This window comes from Vipera ursinii (assembly GCF_947247035.1).
Source record: "Vipera ursinii genome assembly, chromosome: 4".
NCBI classification, from domain to species: domain Eukaryota; kingdom Metazoa; phylum Chordata; class Lepidosauria; order Squamata; family Viperidae; genus Vipera; species Vipera ursinii.
The window spans coordinates 59421193-59444124 of record NC_139514.1 but is presented as its reverse complement, the minus strand read 5'-3'; the positions used below and the strand labels follow the sequence as shown (position 1 = coordinate 59444124).

At 39.9% G+C, this 22932-nt stretch overlaps 1 protein-coding gene across 6 annotated transcripts; it reads left to right on the top strand.

Annotated features, from left to right (window-relative positions):
- The first annotated feature begins 7968 nt into the window (after nt 1–7968).
- Nucleotides 7969–15445, top strand: MID1IP1 (MID1 interacting protein 1). 6 transcript variants are annotated; one of them, XR_014492554.1, is made up of 3 exons: nt 10038–10259; nt 11178–13732; nt 13801–15445. XR_014492554.1 is itself a non-coding variant. In XM_083362885.1 (2 exons), exon 2 carries the CDS (start codon nt 11463–11465, stop codon nt 11976–11978), a length of 516 nt encoding a protein of 171 aa, XP_083219011.1. In that variant the 5' UTR covers nt 7969–7988; nt 11178–11462; the 3' UTR covers nt 11979–15445. The 6 variants fall into 6 exon arrangements, 5 of the variants coding, with proteins under 5 accessions (XP_083219011.1, XP_083219012.1, XP_083219010.1 ...); XM_083362885.1 differs by lacking the exon at nt 10038–10259 and adding an exon at nt 7969–7988 and having other exon boundaries at nt 11178–15445; XM_083362886.1 differs by lacking the exon at nt 10038–10259 and adding an exon at nt 8392–8411 and having other exon boundaries at nt 11178–15445.
- The last annotated feature ends 7487 nt before the right edge of the window (nt 15446–22932 follow it).

The window sequence follows — 22932 nt, the reverse complement described above, 5'->3', positions numbered from 1 at the left end:
GAGGGAAGGCTCATACAGGCTGTTGCTTGAATAACTTACTGAGTATCTCTTTCTTCTGTTGCTCAGTATTAAAATTGGGTCATTTCCAGATGTGCTCCATTGTTCAGAAACAACAGCCTTTTAATTAGTAAGAGGTGGGACTGCTATAGTTTTATCAATCTCTACATATACACAATTGTGTACTCCTGCTCTGTCTCTACTTGAATAAAAATGTTCTGAATGAATCACTATATCATCCATTATAGATTATGGTGGTAACCGTTTAATATAATCCAAGAAAGAAAAATAAAAGGCTGAGTTTTTAAAACCAAAGAGAAATAAAGTAAATGATTCGATTTTATCTTATTAAAGAAATGCCCAATGTTGTCATACCAGTTAAACAAAAGAAAATCCTACAAGTTTAAAATAACTATGTGAATATATAAAAATTCAAGATTCATAAGAAATTGTTGAAAAACAATCGTAACCCAATTGAAGTAACAAAGTAAGTCAGTAGAACCAGAGTTTTCCAGCAGGGGGCACTCTCAGCCCATTCCTCAGGAAACATTTTTACTGTACTGTACTATGGAGCTTAAATGGACTCCAGAAGATGGTAGAGGACAAGAAGGCCTGGAGGAACGTTGTCCATAGGGTCGCAATGAGTCGGACACGACTTCGCAGCTAACAACAACAACAACTATGGAGCTATATCCTGATCAGGAAGCAGGAGATCCGTGGATTCCTTAGTCCCTTTCCCACAAATAGAAACTTATAAACACTTTTGTTGTAGGAATGTTCACACATCATGCATGATATTACTCACTTAAATAAAAATGCAAGGGATTTTTTTTAAAAAAAGGAGGTAAAAGTTTTTCTTTTTGAAATGCAATCTAACATCTTAAGGTTAACGTGAATAATTATTTCTTAATTAAAAATAGCAAAAAGTTTGGGAAACCTTAAAGACTAACACATTGTCATTTAAGATTTTGCAGATAACAGTCTACAATACTTCATCTGATAATGGAGTTCTGCAGAGTTTCTTCAGATTTCTTTGCAGTCAAAAAGCTTATTTTTCATTAAAAAAAACCTGGCATCAATAATTTCGAGGGGGAAAAAAAACTAAAGGAGATAAGCTCAAAGGCCCATTCTTATATTTTCTCGGGAGGCAGTAAATCTATCACATTCATGTTATTCCCTTAATTTCGATCTATAAAAGATCAGAGGGGTCAATGTTTCCTATAATGTGACAATTTCAATTACTACCTTATCAGTTTTGTGTTAGACAACAGCCTCTCACAGAATACGCAGTTGTGTCTTCATATTAAGTGTATGTTATTGTCCATGCAACACTTTGTAAGAGCTTTTCCACAGTGCTATTGCAACATCTTTTTCCCCCCTCTGGGTCTCCATGAGGTTTCCTTTCATCCAGAGCCATTGAATAAAACAGACTTAAAATTATCCCTAGCTGTGCTAGTGTTAAAATAATATTATTTCACTTATTGAAGCACCAATCATTATGGGATGCCATAAACTACCTTAAAGTGTTTTTTCTTCTTCATTATCCCAGAGTTTATGTAACATGCAATAACTGGGAACAGAGGCAACAGAGGCAGGAGAGGAATTGGCGGGGTGGTGGTGGTGGTTAGTGCATTTCATGAAGGTTCAGTTTTCTGCTTCCTCAAAGATAAGTTGATACAGTTTGACTTGGCAAGGCAGAAGGCTCCGCCAGACAGGTGCCCCCAAGGAACTCCCTTCCTAATGAGGTGTCTTCAGCTGCAATTTCCCATGAATAATCATCCCCCATTTTCCCTCTTAGACGAGTGAGGCAGCCTTAAGTCTTCATTAGCTGTGCAAGTATAAAAGTATTTCCACTTCTTTCCATTCCATCTGATGATGACGAGCTGGAGATCTTTAAAATCTGTTATACTTTTTCACCAACTACCTTAGAATTAAAGTCAGGTGATTGGTGCTGAATATGTTTAGGGGCATGAGAGTATTTGCTCATAAGTCAATGTCCTTTCCAGTCACTTCTCTCCTAGCATGTGCCCTCTCCATTAGCACTTGGTTTCCTTAGGACAGACATCTCAAACACAAGGCCCGGGGGCCAGATCCGGTCCGCGAAGTGGTTTCATGCGGCCCGTGAAGCCATCCTGGAAACAGTGAGGGAACGGCCCACACTGCCTTGGCCCTGGCCCAGAGACCCTCCTTCTGCCAGAGACCCTCAGATCTGTCCCACTCCTGCCCAAGCCCCCATAGGCACCCTTGATGCGAACGATGTAGAGCTGGCCACGCCCACCCAGTAGGCCATACGCACTCTAGCCACGCCCACCCAGTAGGCCACGCCCACCCTGGCCATACCCACCCGGCCCCCTGAGGGCAACCGCAATGCTGATGCGGCCCTCAATGAAATTGACTTTGACACCCCTGCCTTAGGACCTTCATTCATGCTTCTTTTCCATCATCTACTTCTGACCAACTTTGCTCCAGATGTCCAAAAAAATTAAAAAACAGACTTGTATAGAGATTCTCCATCATCCAGGTCATGGTTGTCCCAAAGGTGCTTTTTCAAAAGGCAACTGGACTTCTTTGTTCCTTGAAAACATTTCACTTCTCGAGCTACTTGAATGGGAAGCTAAACATTTTTCAGGAGGGAAAAAAACCAAGCAAGTCCAGTTATCTTGAGGACATTTTAAATAATTGGCTTTAATATATATATATAACAGAAGATATTGAATAACAGAATAACAGAAGATATTGAACTGGGCTTGTGCTAAAAATTTGCCACTTAACCTTTGTCTGTCAGTTTCAAGTATTCTCCCATTCCCACTCCCAGTGCCCAGCAGCTGGTCAGTTTCTGTTATTAAGCCTTAAAGGAGTTTGTCAGTTGCACTATATACATCACTCCAGCAATCAAAGTAAGTTCAGAAACCTTTAAAAAAGAAACATACTTTTACCAGCATCTCTTACAAATCCATCTTCAAAGATGTTTAAGAAATATGTAGGCATAGAAATAGAAAAAAAGTATTTTCCTTCTGGCATGTGTTGCTCAACTTGCAGGTTTAAAGTTTTTAGAGTGTCCATTCTAGAAACACCCTAAAAGTTGCCTCTGAACTGTGAGATTAAGTGTGATGGGGGTAGGAAGTGCATGGAAGAGGATAATAATAAAAATATTAAATTAAATGTAGAATGAAATCAAATTTAGTTCTTATCATAGCCCCACCAATGTGGCTCCTAGAACAGATGAACAATAGTGTTTGGCCAAAAAGATTACACACTACTCTTCTAAAATAAAAGTTAGTGAAACATGGAGAAAAATCTATAAGGATTTATGACTGACATACAGAGAAAGGGATAACAATATAATATTTCAAACTTAAAAGAGGAAATGGATTTAATCTCACCTGTATTAAACAGTTGTACAATAGTTGAGTTCAGCTTCTTAAAAGTTTAGAAACCATCAATTGAACAGCTGGGAGAGTGGGATTATTATGCTCTACAGAGTTCACTTTTCCGACCATATTAACAGTATCCAACATTTTTGGATCTAAGACCCACTCTTAGCCTCAACATGAATTTGTAGCTTTATTTCTTACGATTCTAGAAAATACTTGTGAGATATTGTGTTTCCCCGAAAATACGACCTAGCCATAAAATAAGACCTAGCTTATTTTGGGGGGGGGTTCGGGCTAATATAAGTCCTACCCCAAAAGTAAGCCCTACTTAACCCCACCCACTCCATCTTACTGTAGTTTTTTTGGCAGGTCAGATTGTGTGCCTCCCGCTGCCTTACCTGCTGCCAGTGTCGTTGCTGTGAGTTCAATTTTGCGGCTTGGTTAAATTGTTCAGCTGTGGTGGCCTGCAGTTCCCATCAGCTTCAGCAAGCCTGGGCGATGGAAACCTTAAGCCAGGCTCCTCATAGCTGAAGCAGCTTGCTCATTCAGGTTGGCCATCGCGGGAGGTGTGACCCATCCCTGTCCTCCAGCTCCACTGCACATGCAAAATGAGCCTCCCGCGATGGCCAACCTGACCCTGGGCGAGCCGGATTGCTTACAGGGAGAGGCTGCACATTGCAGGAGGGTAACTGCAAAGGGCACGCCCAGATCCCTGCAGCTCCTGGAGGCTCTGAGCGCTGCTTTTTGCGAGATCTTTTTCTTTCATGAGAAGTTGGAATTGATTGACCCTTCCCCCCCCAGACACAAACTTTTGTTTCCCTGCATGGGGTGGCAGATCGTGAAGGAGAAACAGCATGAGGTTGGGAGTCAGGTAAGGAAAGAAACACCAGCTGGCTTCACCATCCTCCCTCCCCGACCCTCCGGTGCTCCACCTGCCGCTTTGGTCCTGGGCTGCTGCCTCCCTGCTCACCTCTCAGGTGGGCCAGGCCAGGGAGGTGGCCTCCCTGGGTCCCTAGGCAAAGGCCCCCTGCTCTGGCTGGAGCATCAGCCTGGCTGCCCACACCTCAGTGCCCTTCCCACTACCACCCAGCATGGCTGCCCCAGGACTGGCCTGGCACAGGAAGGGCACATGCGTCCTGTCCACCTGCTTCACCACCCTCCTTATCTGAGCCTCTGGCAATCTGCCTGCCACTTTGGTTGGCCTAGCCGCCGCCCTGCATGGCAGCCCTGGGGTTGCAGGGGCTGGGCTGGCACAGGAAGGACACACACCCTGCCCGCAGAGGTGCCGTACCTGGTCTGCCACCATGCTCTCACCACCACATTGCTTCTTCACCCCATGTACAGGCCCGATCCCACCCACCCTGCGCTCGTGGCCTACTGGTACTGGCAAAAAGTAAGCCCTCCCCCAAATTAAATCTTAGTGTTTACTTCCCATCAGTTTTTGCTTGCAGACAAATGGTATTTATTGTTGATCTTCCAATACAGTTATTATTTATTATTATTAGATTTTTGTCTGGTGAGTATCAAAGCCACTGGCCTGGATGAAAACCAGAGCATCCGGGAGTACATGAATAAGATGGCACCAAAAGATGAGCTGCTGAGAGAATGCCTGAGGCAGCAGCAGATGTGGGAGGACGATCAAGCAGAGGAAGTGCCATAGCAAGATAAGCCCCTGCATGATATGTATTATTGACAGACAGCTGAGGTGGCAGACACTAGCAATGACTGGAAAGGGCTGGACTAAAGACAACACCGACACACTGAACATAGCAGCACAAGAACAGGCATCAAGAACCAGATCTATAGATGCAGGGGTCTACCACACTAGGCAGGACCCAAGGTGCAAAATATGAAGAGAATCTGTGAGTGCAGGATAACAGCAATTACACCCTCATATCACCCTTTTATTTCTTATCTCTTCCTGTGCATTGTTATGGGATTGCTAAGTGCTCCTGTACAAATGTGATCTCATTCTACCTTTCCATATATTCTATAGTTTAATCATTACTGCAATAGCAAGCAAATTTCACAATCTTCTGTTTAAAAACAGTCCCCTGGAAAAATGGCATTCCTCATCGATGAATATGTACGCTTCCTCACTACCTCCTATTTTGCAGTATTAAAGATGCTCATAGTTATTCTTCTGCCAAAGAATGAAAAATAAATAAATGTATGGCATCTGTTTTCACTGCTCATTTGTAGGACAACTTTAGCAGGAAGTGGCCATCAATGTCTCTACATCAGGGGTGTCAAACTGGTGGCCCGCAGGCCAGATGTGTCACGTGCAGGCCACGCCCACCCTCTGCAAAGGCAAAACATGTCACGATACGTCACGATACATCACGTGACACGATCGAGTTTGGCACCCATACTCTACATTAGCATAATAGTTCCCATTTTTCAGATCAGAAACTTATGTTTATAATTTTTTCCTTATTTTGAATTATATAGTGTTGGATGAAAAGTCTTCATCATGGTTCCTCCAAGCGGGGGATAAACATGGCAACTGCTTTGGGAAGAAGGTGGTAGTTTATTGCAGAGGAAAGGTAAACAGAAAGATGGATCCAACAGAAAAAAAAGGGACTGACCACATGTGGGTAGTGGGTTTTTATACCCCCTGGACTCTATTGTTATTTCCTGTTTCAGGCTTTGTATTTCCTTTGTCACGTATTCTGTCCTGAGCCTAGGTGTGCCCCTCTAGGATTCTTGATGGTTGTGGGTATGTCCTATTATGTCCCCTGCTTCCCGGGGGCTGTGGCTGATGTTGACTCTAGATATCTTTCTTCCTAAACCCAGTTTCTTGACAAGATTATCCCATCTGCATTCCTGCAGACTTGGTTTGTGTTTGGGACAGAGAGACTTGGGGGCAGGGTTGGTTTCTGCTTTTAAAATTCTTTAGGGAAATATATTCTGCCCTGTTAGTATTTCCTTGTCTGCGGAGCTGATTTCCCACAATCGCTATTTAAACCTGTTTACTGTAATGCCATTTCAGCACTGTGCTCCTTTGGAAAAAGAAATAGGATACAAGGAATTGAATCAGACAAAATAGCTCGATTATTTTTTTTCTTTAAAAGACAGTCACTACATTTTGAGTTTATATATACTCGTATGAGATTGCAGCTAACCAAATCATTTATTTCTCCCAACTATATGTAGAAATATATACTGTGGTTAAGAAAGTACGTAGACACATAAATACAGTATTTTTAGGCAGGAGAATGAATTTATTTTTTGCCTGGATTAAAGGTAAAGATGTTTTTGCTCCTGATAACTGCTTTCATACAATCTTCTTGGCAGGGTTATCAGATTGGTTTGCTTTTGCTTCTAATTTTTCCACTAGTTACTGGTACACTATTCCCTACTAGTGTAGTAATAGTAATCTTTTTTAAAAAAGAGAATATAGAAAAGAAAACATTGCCATAACAATCTTTTCCTTGCCAGTATTATATTTTACATTTTGAAAGATTTCTTAACATTCCATTCGTTCATTGTAAAGATGTACTGTTTATTCTCAAGCTTTTTATTAATGCACAGTTTCAATAAATAAATTATATTGGGAAATACAATTGGTTAATTTAGTTTTCCTTAAACCTCTTTTCTTACTTTCTGGTGCTTTTGAACAGTGGCGTAGCGTGGGTTGTCAGCACCCGGGGCAAGGCAAGTAATTTGCGCCCCCTAACCCGTGGATTTTAGCACTCGAGTCTCTTCCACTAGATTAGTTAAAGAAACCCTTACCCCCTAAGCACATGTATTGTTTGTTATGAAAATACTGATGTAATTAAAGTAAAATGCATCTAATGCGCCCCCCCAGATGTTGCGCCCGGTGCGGCCGGCCCCCCCTGCACCCCCCACGCTACGCCACTGCTTTTGAAAAATTGAACTAGTAGCAGAATTCTTCAACAAATTCAAATCCAACAAACAGAAATGAACACAGGATTCATTTTTAAAGACAACTTTGGCAGTTCTCATTGAAATAACAGTGATAATAATGCATTTAGAAATTACTGGCAAGATAAAAAAACAATGCAATGTAAAACGATCAATTGCAAACAGCTTTCACTTATTTTTATTTCAATTTGATTTGTAGAGGAACACTTCCCAATTAACGACCTGTGTCTAAAGCAACTGGTAAACCCGACGGTTTTTATTTTCCTACAGTACACTTTATTTCAGTTTATATATATTTTTTTAAAAAAATAACGTGTTAGAGGAGTTTTTCCAGAAACAAACTAGTCATTTTTCCTGATTGCAACATGATGCAATTTTCTGATTGCGGCATGCTGCAAGACCTGAAGTAAAGACCTTTATTCTTTTTTTTCCCCTTTCCAGAGAAAGCGGTATGAAGTATGCGAAAGATAGGGGAGTCATTATGTTCCAATGCCTTGGCTTTTTGTGGTTTATAGGTTGCCAGGGCAACACACTCGCTCCCGTTCTCTCCCTCCCCGCCACGAGATATTCACGCTGCTCTTTCAGTTGCCACTCCTTTGTTGCCACGGGCGCTGGAGCAGAAAGAGACAGGAAATGTTATTTCTGATTGGGCATTGCCGAGACTTGCTTATTAGCATATCCGGACGGAGTCTGACTAGCAGCGCGCACGGTGATTGGCTGAGCCTGGAGGTGAGGCTGTGGGGTGATCCCGGCAGGCCGGTAACTGTCGGTCATTGACGGGACTCAACTCCGGGAGGCAGCGCGGGGAGGTTTTATGCGTGTGCGTGACCTCCTTTGCCCCGAAAAGTATCGCGCGTCAACTCGGGTCTTCTCGAGGTTTTTTCATAGTCTTTATTTTTTTTTTTCATTCTGGATGGCGGAAGGGGAGAAAAGTTGTAGAGTCCAGGGGTCTTCAAACTTGGCCCTTTTATGACTTGTGGACTTCAACTCCCAGAATTCCTCAGCCAGCAAAGCTGGCTGAGGAATTCTGGGAGTTGAAGTCCACAAGTCATAAAAGGGCCAAGTTTGAAGACCCCTGTTGTAGACGTTCGCCTGCGTACTGTTCAGGCTACTCCGCTTTGGCCTGCTCGCGGAAGTAGAATGTCTGCAACGGTGAGAGTCGTGTTCACGCATCCGAGGCTTGAAAAGCGATGGCATGCCAGCGACCTTGCAATCCGAATCTAGCAAATAGTTTCGACCTTCGAAATAGCCCTGCAAGGCGACAAAAACAACCCAGCCACCACTTTCCTATTGCCGATAACGCATATCTCACTCGTTCATCGGGTTAAATCGATGCGGGATATTTTTGTTTTTAAAGTGCGCTACTAAAACCTGGGTGTAATATTATTATGATAAGAGGGGAAAATCAATCTGGATCCTTGTCTCTAGGATATTTAAACTTGAAAAAGCATGCTAAATTTTTAGGCACACTTAACTGGAGTAAAACGGACACAAGGTTCATCCTCTAGTAAAAGTATATCCTTAAGAGGAAATGTGCGCCCTCTTTCCATCCGTTGTCTACTATTCCAAGGCGATAAAGGCTTAAACTTGAATGGAATACGCCCCTCGCGAAGGGAATAATCTATACGCGTGTTCTTGTCATCTAGCTGCACTTTGATCGTAGAAAATCTGCCTAAAAACAATTTGAATACATTCTCCAAACCTTTGTCGGGTCATTCCTACTCTTGATGTCAATTTTTTCCCCGGCGGGATAAAAACCGCCGGGAAGCCATGAGCTGTTTTGGGAAACTAGCACTAGGAAAAGAGTTAGTAGTAGGCCATCCCCCAGAGGAGTTGCATTTTATTTAAAATACTGTAATCATAAGTGGTTCCGCAGACATCTTGCCTATTCGATTTGAAGTTGAACCCGAGGAAAGAGGAACGGCCTCACGCCTAGAGAGCAATTTTTTTTTCACCGACATAGAAATAGTTCGCGGGGTAATTCGCGGAGCTGAGTAGAATTTAAGAGGAAGGTGTCTTGAGGCAGAGCGATAATACCCTTTGACGCCATCAGCGTTTTAAAAGCCAGGTGTGATTAGTAGGTCGCTCACTACAGGCGACCTACATTTTGTTGTTGTTACCGTGTCGAGAGAAGCCCTAAGACTGACCCTGACCCTAACGGAAGCTTTGGGGTCTGAAGTCTGGTGAGAGACCACTACAAATACGGTGCCCTCCTCAAGGCGCCTTTAAGCAAGAAAACGGTAAAGGAGTGGAGAAAGCTTTTAGTAGGGAAAGAAAGAAAACGTCCCGCCTTCCAATTGCTCTGGCGTAACCGCCTTTTAACAGTGGCCAACGTTGTTTTTTTTTATCCTTTTGAGTGCTTTTCGGCAAAGATCACGCAGCATTTGGGAGGCTGGTTTCAATTACCTGTTTTTTTTTCCTCGTTTTTTTTAAAAAATAAAATACTCTGGTTGCCTCGCGATGCGGGGGGGGGGCGGGGAGGGGGGAAAGCTGGAAGAGAATTGAGTTATTGATGCTCCCGCAAGCGGGGTTGTAAAAGGAGAGGAAACCCAGCCGCGTTTGTTTTTATTCGCTCCTCTCCACGGCAGTCTTGAGAATCTGCAGAAGAGCGAGCTAACTAACTCCTGCTTGGGGGGGATGCTGCAAAGGTTTCCTTCGGCTCACATAGTGAGAGGCTCTTATTTGAACAGCTTCCCCTCCTCCAATCAACACCAGTGCGCATAGAGCCCTCCCCGGTGGATGTTGGTGAAGAGGCGGAGCTGCGTGTCGGTCTCGCTAGCTAGCAGAATCCGGTATTACATGTGGTCACTTGGAAAGCGGAGAAGCCTCTTTTTTTTCTCTCTCCTCCTTTCTCCCCCTTCCCTTGCTTCACTGCAAGGGGGTGGCCCTTGGAAACAGCTTATTTTAACATACGGGCTATAAATACCGCTCTGAGATAGGGACGGACTGAAAGACTGCGGAAGGCATCAGGACGCCCGCGGAGCCGGCTAGCCGCCATAGGTAAGGCAGCCCTTGGAAGCTCGCGCTGAGCGCAGGGCCGGCAGCGCGCTTCTTTTCGCTCCCTCGGCTGCCTTCCGTTTTTGCTGCTTTGAATGGAAACGGCGGCCAGGCGATTCTTTGGAGCGGAGGCTGGGTTTTCTCGCGGGTAAATGCATTTTGGGATCGGCAGGGGAAGAGTTACTTCAGACTCCCACCCCACCCCACCCCACCCCCGCGCCTTTTTGCATTGAAGGAAGTTTTTTTATTTGCATGAGAGGAAAGCAGATGCGAGCCGAGCCGGGATTCTACTCTGGGGGGAGCTGGCAAGTCCAAAGGCGCCGTTTAAAAAAAAAAAAGAGAGACGCGCCTGTATGTGGCTAAATAAGCGTTTTCCGACGAAGGAGAGCGAGGTGCTTTGGCTGCGCTGGGTCCTCGGCAAAGAAAAGGGACTAGCGTTGAAACGGAGGAGGAGGAGGAGGAGGAGGAGGTGAAATGGCCTCAGAGGAGAAATACCCGAGTGAGCTTCTGCTGCTTGTTCCCGCGTGTAGAGAGATGGGGACAATGCTTCTTTCGGTGCTTCGGTTGTGCTTATAACTCTTTTCCTTTACCCGTGTATTTACAGAAACGTGCTCACTTTAAATTCGGGAAGCGGTGGGGGAGGGAATCGCATTGGCGGTACGTGTGAAGGTCGGGATGAGAAGAGGGTGGGGTGTTTTTTTTTTGCTTTTTTTTTACTCCTTCGGTAGTTTATTTTATGAATTAGCAAGAGAGTAATACCATTATAAATTGGAGGAGGAGCACCATGAAGAAAACTGTAAATTTTAAAATTTTAAACTTGATGGAAAGGCAAGGGCTCAAACCAGCCAGAGCTGATGCGGCAAGGGTTTGGGGCAAGGCACGGGGCTGGTCTCAATCGCCATCTTTTGTTCTCCTTTACAGCCACTCCTTGCAGCAGAGGCTTTCTTACGCTGAGCCTGCACTGTACCTAACATTTGAGAAAGAAAGTTGGAGAAATACCGCTTAATCCTTGGGGGAAAATATTGTAGAGAAAAGGAAAACAGTGGTGGTCTTCCTTTTTTGGAAAACAAACTTAACTCTTGGCAGCAGTTTTTCTCGCTGATTCCATCTTAAACCAGCTAGACCTTCCTTAAGATTACTTCTCTCCTGCTTCCATCACAGTCGGAGAATTTGCTTGCTCACGGCGCACCTTACCCAGCAATCAAGATGATGCAGATCTGTGACTCTTACAGCCAAAAACATTCCCTCTTCAATGCAATGAACCGCTTTATTGGAGCTGTTAACAACATGGACCAAACTGTGATGGTGCCCAGTCTTCTTCGGGATGTGCCTCTCTTGCTGGAAGAACTGGATTCAGGGGGTGGTTGTGGAGAAAGGGAGGCCCAGTTGACTCCCAATGGCAGTACCTATTGTTCTTGCAGAGATATGTATAGTCACTATATGTTGCTCAAATCCATTCGCAATGACATTGAATGGGGTGTTTTGCAGCAGGCAAATGATGAAACGACTGGAAGGAAGAAGGATAAGCTGAATGGGAGCTCTGGTGCCATGGACATAAGCCGAGGGATCCCTGAAGATGAGGAGGCGGAGGAGGATTTAGAGAAGCAATTTCATTATCACTTGAGTGGGCTTCACACTGTGCTCTCCAAACTTACCCGCAAGGCCAATGTACTCACCAACCGCTACAAACAGGAGATTGGAGTCAACAGCTGGGGGCACTGAATCAGGGAGGGGGAAAGCATGGCCTGCTTGCCTGCCTGTTCTGGTGAGAATAAAAAAAACAAAAAAAAAACCAAAAAAAACAAAAACCAGAAAAAGGGGAAATAGGCATTTGGAAAGGGCTAAAGAAGATTGCAAACAAGAATGGAGTGTGTGTGTGTGTGTCTGATCGAGAGCGTGTATGGGAGATTTAAAATTGTAAAGGAGTATATTAAGGTCAGTAGTAAGCGTAGGATGCAGTATAAAATTTTGTGTCTTGAAGAGAAGAATGCAAAAATAAGAAAATGAAAGGGACTTTATTTTAGAATTTTACTGTTGACTACTATAACTTTTTGGGAGGCAGGGTGATAAATTTCTGCCTCAACTAGCAGGCATAACTAGGCAGCCAAGTATAAAGTTTCCAGATTTTGAGGACTCAGAATGATGTATATTGGCCCTGGCCAGTTACTGAAAGAGTTTGTTATAATTCCTGGGAAACTGCACAAGTGCATGTGATGGTGGCAATTGTAGAGAAGATTGTATCACTTCTTTCCTGATTTTGCACTAATTTTGTAACATAAATATATATATGTGTGTGTGTGTGGATGTATGTAAGAACCTATCAATTCTCTGCATGCTGTCAGAATTGTAGACATCTTATTTTTTACCAACGCACAAAAATGTATATTAACACTAGTTAAATGTGTTTTTTTTAAATATACAGGGTGAACAGTTATTGTTCATCTTTAGATACAACACTTATCTTTCCTTACTGCATAGAACTGGTTGAGATGAAACTGCAAGTATGCTACTTAAAATATTTTTGCAGTGGATAGAACCAGTTAGCTAATGTCCACTCATATTTCAGTGGAGAGTAAAACCAATTACTTAATGTTCACTCATATTTCACTGGAAAGATAGGGTCCCATTATTGTACATGTGTTGAAGATTATTTAAACTTTTTTATTCAGATGTGGAATATATTCTAAAATAAGATATATTGACTAAAGTTGATGTATGTTTGTATACTATGGCTCCACTTGAATTAAATGCTAATGTTTACAATACAGCAATCCTAGATATTCTTTACAAGAGAAATTACTCTTTAAATTGTTTTAATCAATTTTTTTCAAATGGATTGTAGGAGTATTGTCTGTTCACAACTCATATTCCATGAAGCAGATGATCTTTGCATTATATTCCAAAATTGTGTTGTTTAATTTATGTATATGCTGACTTTCTTTGATTAAATTCAAAGAAATGCAAATAGGGCTTCTCAGGGCATTTTCTATCCGAGCATTACATTTTCAGACCTTTCGCAAAGTGGCTGTATCATGTGTCTTCCACCCAACCTCTCTTCTGTATCAGACAGCACTTCTCAGAACTCATTTATGTCCCATGAAATCATCTGTTTATTGGTGCAGTTGGCTTTTTTAAAGGTAAACACTCAACTCCTGTTTCTTGACACCCGGTAGTAGTATGAAAGTGGCTTGTCAGTATCTTATTGTAAGACACTGTTTTTCAGACTACCTAATCAGTCTTACACAGCTGAAATTTATTCCTGGTTTTCCATCTGCATACTAGTTAGATTCAACCTTGCTTAGGTTTCTGAGCATAGGCAAAGTAGGCCAGATATTGTAATTTGTAAATGAATACCCATTTTGTAGTAGATCAAAACAAAATAAAAAGTATTCACCCTCAAGATATACAAGATTATCCGTCCATATAACAAATAGTTTTTCATACAGTATATACTCCAAACTTGGTTATTTAAAAAGGTATCCACCTTACTAATACTTAATAGTTTTTCATACAGTATATACTCCAAACTTGGTTATTTAAAAAGGTATCCATCTTACTAATACTTACTAATACATAATCAAATTTACATTGCCAAAATTGCTATAGACATTGTAGGTAAATGTTTTTATCAGATGTAATATATTTTACAACCAACACCATTCTTTGAGTTTAATTTAAGATTTTGAGCACTATCCTTGAAATAATTATACAGTAATACTGAAAGAATAGCCATAGCTTTTTTCTTCTTCTATCTAGACTTATAGCCAATCCAGAGTATTTATATTAAGAAGATCCTAACTAATCCGTAATCCTCTTATACCTTTTTATACAATAGGCTTATTGATTGGTCTTTCAAGACTACCTTTAAATGGTGATGTTTTAAACCATGCAATTTTAAAATGTAGAGAGATAGAAGGGCCCTTCAAGATGCAAATATATCTTTTATTTTGTTTAAAATGTGGTACTTTGGCATATGCACTACCCTGGATTACATTATAGTTCAATAGCAGCGAAAAGATGAAGGGTAAAATCTATCCCAAACTAAGCAAGACGTTTTCCCATCTTTGGGGAAGAGATTTTTTAAGGAGTATTTCTAGATTACTTTAAAAATAAAATGGCATAAAATAAAATTTAGATTTCCTGTAAATATATATTTAAAAAAATCTTACAGGATGCTTTTCCACATAACTGAAACATTCATTTTGTTATTTTTGACACTATTGTATCCAAGAGCAAGCAGATTAGAGTCTTCAGGATTCTAATATATATGTCACTAGCATATACTATACTGTTGTCCTGTTTATGGATCATGTGGAATAAAACAGTTGTGCCATCAGGCCAAATCCTTAAATGTCTTACGCAGAGCTTTTTTATTTTATCTATCTATTTGGGATAATCCCTTTTCATAGTCCACAAAAGAACCCCAAGCAAACGTATACACATTAAATATATGCAACAAAATTTATAAAATATGTAACTTACAGATTTTTTAAGTAGAAGGACCACAATTGGTGACTTGTGATGGCTTTAAATTAAATATATCCTTGAACCTGCAATTTTGTTACTTCAATTTCCAGCCATAACTTCTATTCAACTCAGTGGCATTACTTTACTTTTAAGTTGGCACGATCATGCTACAAGTCTTCCTGCCCCCCAAAATACTCGGCATTATTCCTTTTTTTTTAAATTAAATTTTTAAAATTAAACGGGAGGTATAAGGGACAGATTAATACATCCTGGAAATTAAACTTTAAATAATGGAGAGGAATTCATATTTACCCTTGTATTTCGAGCTAGAAATGTCAAGAATAGTTTGGTTATAGTGGTATATCACTGGGACTAAGGGCAAGTATTTTTTTCATATTTGCACTAAGACCTAGTTTCAGTAACTGGCATCCTTGAAGAATTGCCCTGATAGGACTGTAAATCTTCAAAACCACTGCCAAAGTGTAACCCATTTTAATTTTTTTTAATTTATTTTTTTAAGTTGTCATTATTTCATGATGCATTGCATTGGACAAAACTCCATTAAATATTCCAAGGTATTCTTGTGAGAAAAGTAAAATGGTAGTTCATAACCATCCCTTACTCATGATAAGTTGTTCCTATAGGGCAGGGTTAGGCAACCTCGGCTCTTTTATGACTCATGGACTTCAACTCCCAGAATTCCTGAGTCAGCTATGAATCATAAAAGAGCCGAGGTTGCCTACCCCTACTGTAGGGGAAGCTCCAACATAGAAGTAAATCTAGGAATGTGCTTCATTCCTTATGTATGTAGTATACCATAGGAATGTAGGAACCTCCTTATGACAAAATCTTGTCTATTTTCGTTGTTTATGGCCTTTAACATTTTACAGATTGGATATGCCACTAATCACTGAAAAATATGTATGAAAAGTGCATGATATATCACTGTGCTATGGTCTCTGTCTCAAAGTACCCTTCTTGAAAAATATTAAAAGATGTATGGGCTGAGATAACTTCACAATTTCAGTTCTGGGTCTTGGAATTATTTTTTTTAACCTGCATATAAAAATAATAGTAGTATTCATCGAAGGCAGGTAACCATTTCGAAACAACCAACCAATCCCTATTCACTATCATTAGGATAAGTACAGATGTACTTTTACTTAATCCTCCATATATTTGTGCTATTAATCTGCGAATCTGACATGTATAGAAGGCCTCCTGAATGTTCTCTGATTTGATTGAAGAGTCTCACCTATTTCTGCTGCTGAGTTACTTTCATTTGTAACACACTTCAACCTATTTCCCTGGCTGCTAATCTGATAATAACAATGCTGTTATCCAAATAAACTGTTTCCCTGTCATCTGCAGTGTCCTGATCTTGTTACTTGCCTTGGATTCTTTGCAGAAACTTTCAAAAGTTCAACCACTGGAAAGTTCAAGGCACAATTGCTATGAGTGAAAAGGAATAGTCCCCCCCCCCAAATTTAAGTTGTCCAAATTATCTAGCTGATTCCATCATAAGAATAGGGGTACAAATAATTCATTTAATAAAATACAGTGTGTGGTCAAACAAAGGAGAGTTGTATATAATATATAAGAAATTTTATTAAACATCTTAAGCAAATTCCTTTCCATGTAACCTGGGGAATATTGGATACTAGCTAAATTTCACCTCTGAAATGTTTAAAAGTGGGATTTGCAGTGCAATATCTTGGGCTTTGGGCAGTTTCAGATATTATTTCACTAAAACCATCATGAAAGAGCCTTTTGATTAGAGAAAGAATTAATTAAACTTGCTTTCCATGTTTTTGGCAATTCAGCAGGTTGTCAAATGATTTTTTAAAAAGTTCTTTTTGAATTAAGAACCAGTCAGGGCAAGATAACTTTAGTCCATCTAAATGAGTAAGGAAAAAGAACCTAAGAGAAAACTTTTTCCTGTGATCTGATCCTTTTAGTATGTGATAGACAATTTCTTCCAATCAGGATTGATTAAATTGTAACAACTGAAAGCCAAATATGGAGCTATAAATAAGAATCAGTTAACCTATGGTGTGAGGAACTAGACATACAGTATAATGTAAGGAACAGGAGTGAACAGGGCACTATGGGATATTTGCTATTTAATAAAACTCCCCATGGCAGCCAGAACCATGCATACAGTTTGGGACTAGCTAGTGACATCATGAAAAAATTACCAAGATACTTGGGTGCTATAAACCAGGAATGTTTGGGAACATCTAGTCATTTCTGGCACCAGATACATTTTCTAGTATTTCTAGAGAATTGTAGTAACCTCATGATACCTCAATTATTAGATTTCAGTTTAGCTGAATAACTACAAGTAGATAGCTTGGAGGGTAGAGTCAAATGGGGGGGGGGGTGTCATGAGGTTCTGTCACGAACTCTGTAATATTCAATAATCTTGTTAATGACCTGGATGAACAGTATGGTATTTAACAGGATTATGCAGAAAGGATTTGGATGATTATTAGATCACAAGTTGCACCTGACACAAGTTGAATGTGAGTCAACCATATAATGCACCTCCTAAAAAGATGAATCTATTTTGAGATGCATCAATGAATGTTCAGATCATACAAAATAAGTTTCTTTTGCCTCAATCAAGCCGAATGGTGTCAGTAGGCTGTAGTAAAAAAAAAGTTGATGCAGTAGTGTAATCCAAATTCTGCTTGTTTTTTATGTGTCATTTGTGCATTCCATATAAAAAAACACACAAGCAAAACTTTGATTGCACCATGACTGCCATTTGGAATTTTCTTTCCCCATGCCCTCTGAATATGCCTGATTAGAGTCCTACTGGAATATTGTGTTTTTGCATCACAGTCTAAAAGGGACATTGAGAAACTGAAGCAAGTTCAATCAATGGCTACGAAAATGGTGAGGGAACTGAGAACCCAAGAACTATGAGAAACAATTAAAAGGACCTGGGTATATTTAGCTTGCAGAAAAGACTGAGGGAAGATATAACAGTTTTCAGCTGTATAAAGGATTGTCATACAGATGAGGATGTTGACTTGTTCTTTGTTGAGTCAGAGGGCTGAACCAGAACCAATGGTTGAACTACAGAGTAGATTCAGGTTTAGCATTGGGAAAATTTTTTCTGATGTAAAAGCTGTTAAACAGCAAAATAGATTGCCTCATGAGATGGCATTGTTCCTACAATCATTCCTCTTCTTGTAGTCACGTGACCCTACTTTGGGTCCTCAGCAAGACCGTGCATTTACAGCTGTTTGCAGTGTCCTGTGATCATGTGGCCATTTTTTTACGATAGTTTTGCTTAAAACTGGCACTTCCAGTTTTTGTCAAAACTCCACCATAAATGAACAATGAGTTGAATGACCATGGCATTCACACATACAACTATGCATTCAATTAACAACTGCTGCAAGTCATTTAATTGGATTAGTCATGGTTTACCATTTTTATGAACATTACAACTTATGACTATAAAGGGCAGTCTACATTACTGTTGTAACTTGAGGGCTACTGTAAATAAATTTGATTAATAAAAATAAATTAGCTCAAGCTGCTGACATATCATTTCTGTTTATTATACAATGAGGGAAAAGATTATTTGATCCCCTACTGATTTTGTACGTTTGCCCACTGACAAAGAAATGATCAGTGTATAATTTTAATTTTATTTTAACAGTGAGAGACAGAAAACAACAAAAATCCAGAAAAACACATTTCAAAAGTTATGAATTCATTTCCATTTTAATAAATGAAAGAAGTATTTGAGCCCTTCGCAAAACATGACTTAGCACTTGGTGGCAAAACTTTTGTTAGCCTTTTAGTTGGCCACCAGATTTGCATGCATCTCAAGAGGGATTTTATCCTCTCCAAGTCATTAATGTTTTGAGGCTGACGTTTGGCAGCTCGAACCTTCAGCTCCCTCCACAGATTTTCTATGGGATTAAGGTCTGGAGACTGGCTAGGGCCTAGGGCCATTCCAATACCTTAATGTGCTTCTTTGTTGCCTTGGCCGTATGTTTTGGGTCATTGCCATGCTGGAATACACATCCATGGCCCATTTTCAATGCCCTGGCTGAGGGAAGGAGGTTCTCACACAAGATTTGACGATATATGGTCCTGTCCATTGTCCCTTTCATTCGGTGAAGTTGTCCTGTCCCCTTAGCAGAAAAACACACCCAAAGTGTAATGTTTCCACCTCCATGTTTGACAGTGGTGATGATGTTCTTGGGGTCATAGGCAGCATTCCTTCTCCAAACACAGCGAGTTGAGTTGATGCCAAAGAGCTCGATTTTGGTCTCATCTGACCACAACACTTTTATCCAGTTCTTCTCTGAATAATTCAGATGTTCATTGGCAAACTTCAGACGAGCCTGTATATGTGCTTTCTTGAGCAGGGGGACCTGTGGGCACTGCAGGATTTCAGTCCTTCACAGCATAGTGTGTGTTTGGTGACTATGTTTTCTTGGTGACTATGGTCCCAGTTGCCTTGAGACCATTGACAAGATCCTCCCATGTAGTTCTGGGCTGATTCCTCACCATTCTCATGATCACTGAAACACCACGAGGTGAGATCTTGCATTGAGCCCCACAATGAGTGGGAGATTGATAGTTATTTTGTGTTTCTTCCATTTGCAAATAATTGCACCAACTGTTGTCACTTTTTCACCAACCTGCTTGGCAATGGTCTTGTAGCCCATTCCAGCCTTGTGTAGGTCTACAGTCTTGTCCCTGGCATCCTTGGACAGCTCTTTGGTCTTGGCCATGGTGGAGAGTTTGGAATCTGATTGACTGATTGATTGCTTCTGTGAACAGGTGTCTTTTATACAGATAACAAGCTGAGATTAGGAGCACTCTCTTTAAGAGAGTGCTCCTACTCTCAGCTTGTTACCTGTATAAAAGACACCTGGGAGCCAGAAATCTTGCTTATTGATAGGGGATCAAATACTTATTTCACTCATTAAAATCCAAATCAATTTATAACTTTTTTGAAATGCGTTTTTCTGGATTTTTTTTGTTTTGTTATTCTGTCAGTGTTAAAATAAACCTACCATTAAAATTATAGACTGATCATTTCTTTGTCAGTGGGCAAACATACAGAATCAACAGGGGATCAAATAATTTTTCCCTCACTGTATATTTTAACATCTTTACAATTATCAATATCAGACTTTTAGGTCTATACATTACTAAATCCTCTTTTTACATAATAAGGGTACTTGCTTTCCTCCAGTTATTTGGACTTTGGCATTTGACTTAAGAATTTATTTGAAATAACACATAAAGTTTTGCCAAGCCATGGGGTTCATTATACTAGAAGACATTTCATCTGACCTCATCTGACATAGATATCATATATGTTTCTGTCCATTCTTAAGTTTCTGTGATGGCTCTTCATCTTGCTGTTTGCAATTGCCTGATGGAACTAACTTTATTTGACAAGACTGAACAAAACAAAAGCATTGCTTTTTCTTTTCTTAACTTATCAAGTTCTTTTCCTGTTAACTTCTCCTGTGATGCATTAATTTTTGTCCTATATTTAAAACAGCTGAAAACCAATTAACAATTTCCAAAAATAATTAGAAAAAAATGTGAATGCAGTGCACTTTCAAACCTTCGGTGGTTTGAGCAAAAGATGGTTATTCTCTCATCTTCCAGAGCTCTAAACCCAATGGAGACCACTGTCTTGCAGTCTCTTGATAAGCAGCAACTGTATGAAGGACTTATGGGCAATTTCAAGTCCTCACCTTGTCCACAGAGGGATTATGAAGAGCTGGTCTATTTGCCAACTCTTCATTCTGCCAAAATCCTGAGATCCACTTTTAGTGGAACCATCTTCAGTTCACCACTTTTTTACCAGAAGTCATTTTTGGAAATTGCTTGTTAATTAGAAATCTTTGGATCAACAAGTTTTACAGCATCAGGTGAGTTTCCTTCAATTCTTGGAGAAAAAAGTTTTAAATACAAGTTCAATAAATTTTAAACAATGGAATAAACAGCAAAAGGGTGATTAGAACTTTGAATCTGCAAATACCACAAATAGATTAAGGGTCCACATAACCCTTAAAGACAACTGAGAACAAAAGCTTTTCCCACAGGAAGGATTCCTATAATTAATTTCAAATCTTACTTCCAATCCACATTGATTTGAAATAAGAGTTGAAATTAATTATAAGAATCCTTCCTGTGGGAAAACTTTTATTCTGAATTGTCTTTAATAAAAAATCTTTGCAAGGATAAGACTTTGGAGACTATGGGGAACTAGAAATAATGAAAGACTACAATTAAAGGAGGAGAACATTTAATTTTACCTACTAATTCAGAATGAAACAAAATATTTTAACATTGAACATACTGAAGGATGTTTTTGAAAAATGAACCCAGAAGTTAATTTAAAAATGTCTGCCTCTACCGATATACTATGTTTAAAGGAACTTACGAAAGAGGTACATGTTTTACTAGATAACTGATCTGATCTGAAAGAGAAACTGACCTGAAAGAGGGTTGAAAAATGACAGGCTACAAGAATGATATGGAAAAAAGGGTGTTATACTGGACATATAAATGAAACCAACTAATGTCTTAATAAATAAAAGGAATATACAAATAACAAACCAAAAGAGTGACCTGGATAACTTTCCTATACTGAATTTACAAAAGTGATTTGATGAATTTTTGAAGAAGTTTGTAAGAAGATACAAAGAAAAAATGAAAAGAAATCAAGTTCTAGGTAGGACATCATTTGAAGAGACTATAAAGATCAAGACTGTAAAAGGAAGAATATATAATTGGTTTATTTAATCAAGATAATAATAATAATAATAAATAATAATAATAATAATAATAATAATAATAATAGTAATAGTAATAGTAATAATTTAATTTCTATACCGCCCTTCTCCCGAAGGACTCAGGGCAGTGTACAGGGCAATACAATAAAATATAACATATAAAAATTAAAAAAATATTAAATATTACAGCCCAATTTAATACATTAATACAATAACATTAAAATACCCTTAAACCCATCAGACCAGGCCGGCTTGTTCAAATAAATATGTTTTTAGGTCACATCGGAAGGAGCGAAGGTCGGGAGCCATCTGGAGCTCCACCGGTAAACGGTTCCAAAGGTCTGGCGTGCCCACAGAGAACGCCCTCCCCCTGGGGGCCGCCAGTTGACACTCTTTGACCGCCAGTCGACACTCTTTGACCGACAGCACCCTAAGGAGGCCCTCTCTGTGGGAGCGCACTGGACAAAGGGAAGTTGATGCCGGCCACAGGTGCTCCCATAAGTAACCCGGACCCATGCCATTTAGGGCTTTATAGGTCGTAACCAGCACCTTGAATCTTACCCGGAGGACAACCAGAAGCCAATGCAGCTCGTGGAGTAGAGGTGTTACATGGGAGTATCGGGACACCCCCACCACAACTCGCGCGGCCGCATTCTGCACCAGTTGGAGCCTCCGAGTAGTCTTCAAGGGCAGCCCCATGTAGAGAGATATGTTGTTCTCTCTGATAACTGTTGCTGATCAGGGCTGAGTAACGGATAAAATTATAGATAAGTGATGGGATATGGGAAGATCATTTATTGTATTTTAAGAAGATAAGTTACTGAAAATTGTTTATACTTGTCATAGGGGGAGTAATTTATATATTTCTGTTCTATTTTTTTACTATATTCTTTTTTCATTTTCCTTTCTAGTTTTCATTTTCTACACCTATTTTTCTTTTTTCTCTTTAGTTTGTATTAGTTTTTATCTTTTTAACTGTAATTTTTAATAACATTACCATAAATTCTTTTTGCACTATTCATTAAAATCAATTTCTTAAAGATAAGCATGAGGATGGACTGAAAATGTCATGAAATTATTACACAATCCACTATTATATATGAATTTACTTCCAATATTACTGATACTTGCCCTTTGGCTAATTCTTCCCTTTGGGTTAATGTAACATCAAGGATAAGTGATCTTTTTATGAGTTCCTCTACCCTCTGAAGAAGAAAGTTGTCAGCAAGTTTCTAGACTTTTTTAGAAGCCCATGTTTTGTAGAATTTGTCTCCCGATAGATATCAGGATAATCAGGGCTGGCTTTAGGACAGTACAGCACATCTAGAGTTAAACTGAATTTATCTAGATCAAAGTGATAAGATGATTTGAGGACATTGGCACAACTATAATGCATAAAAATGGTTATCAAGGCATTATCA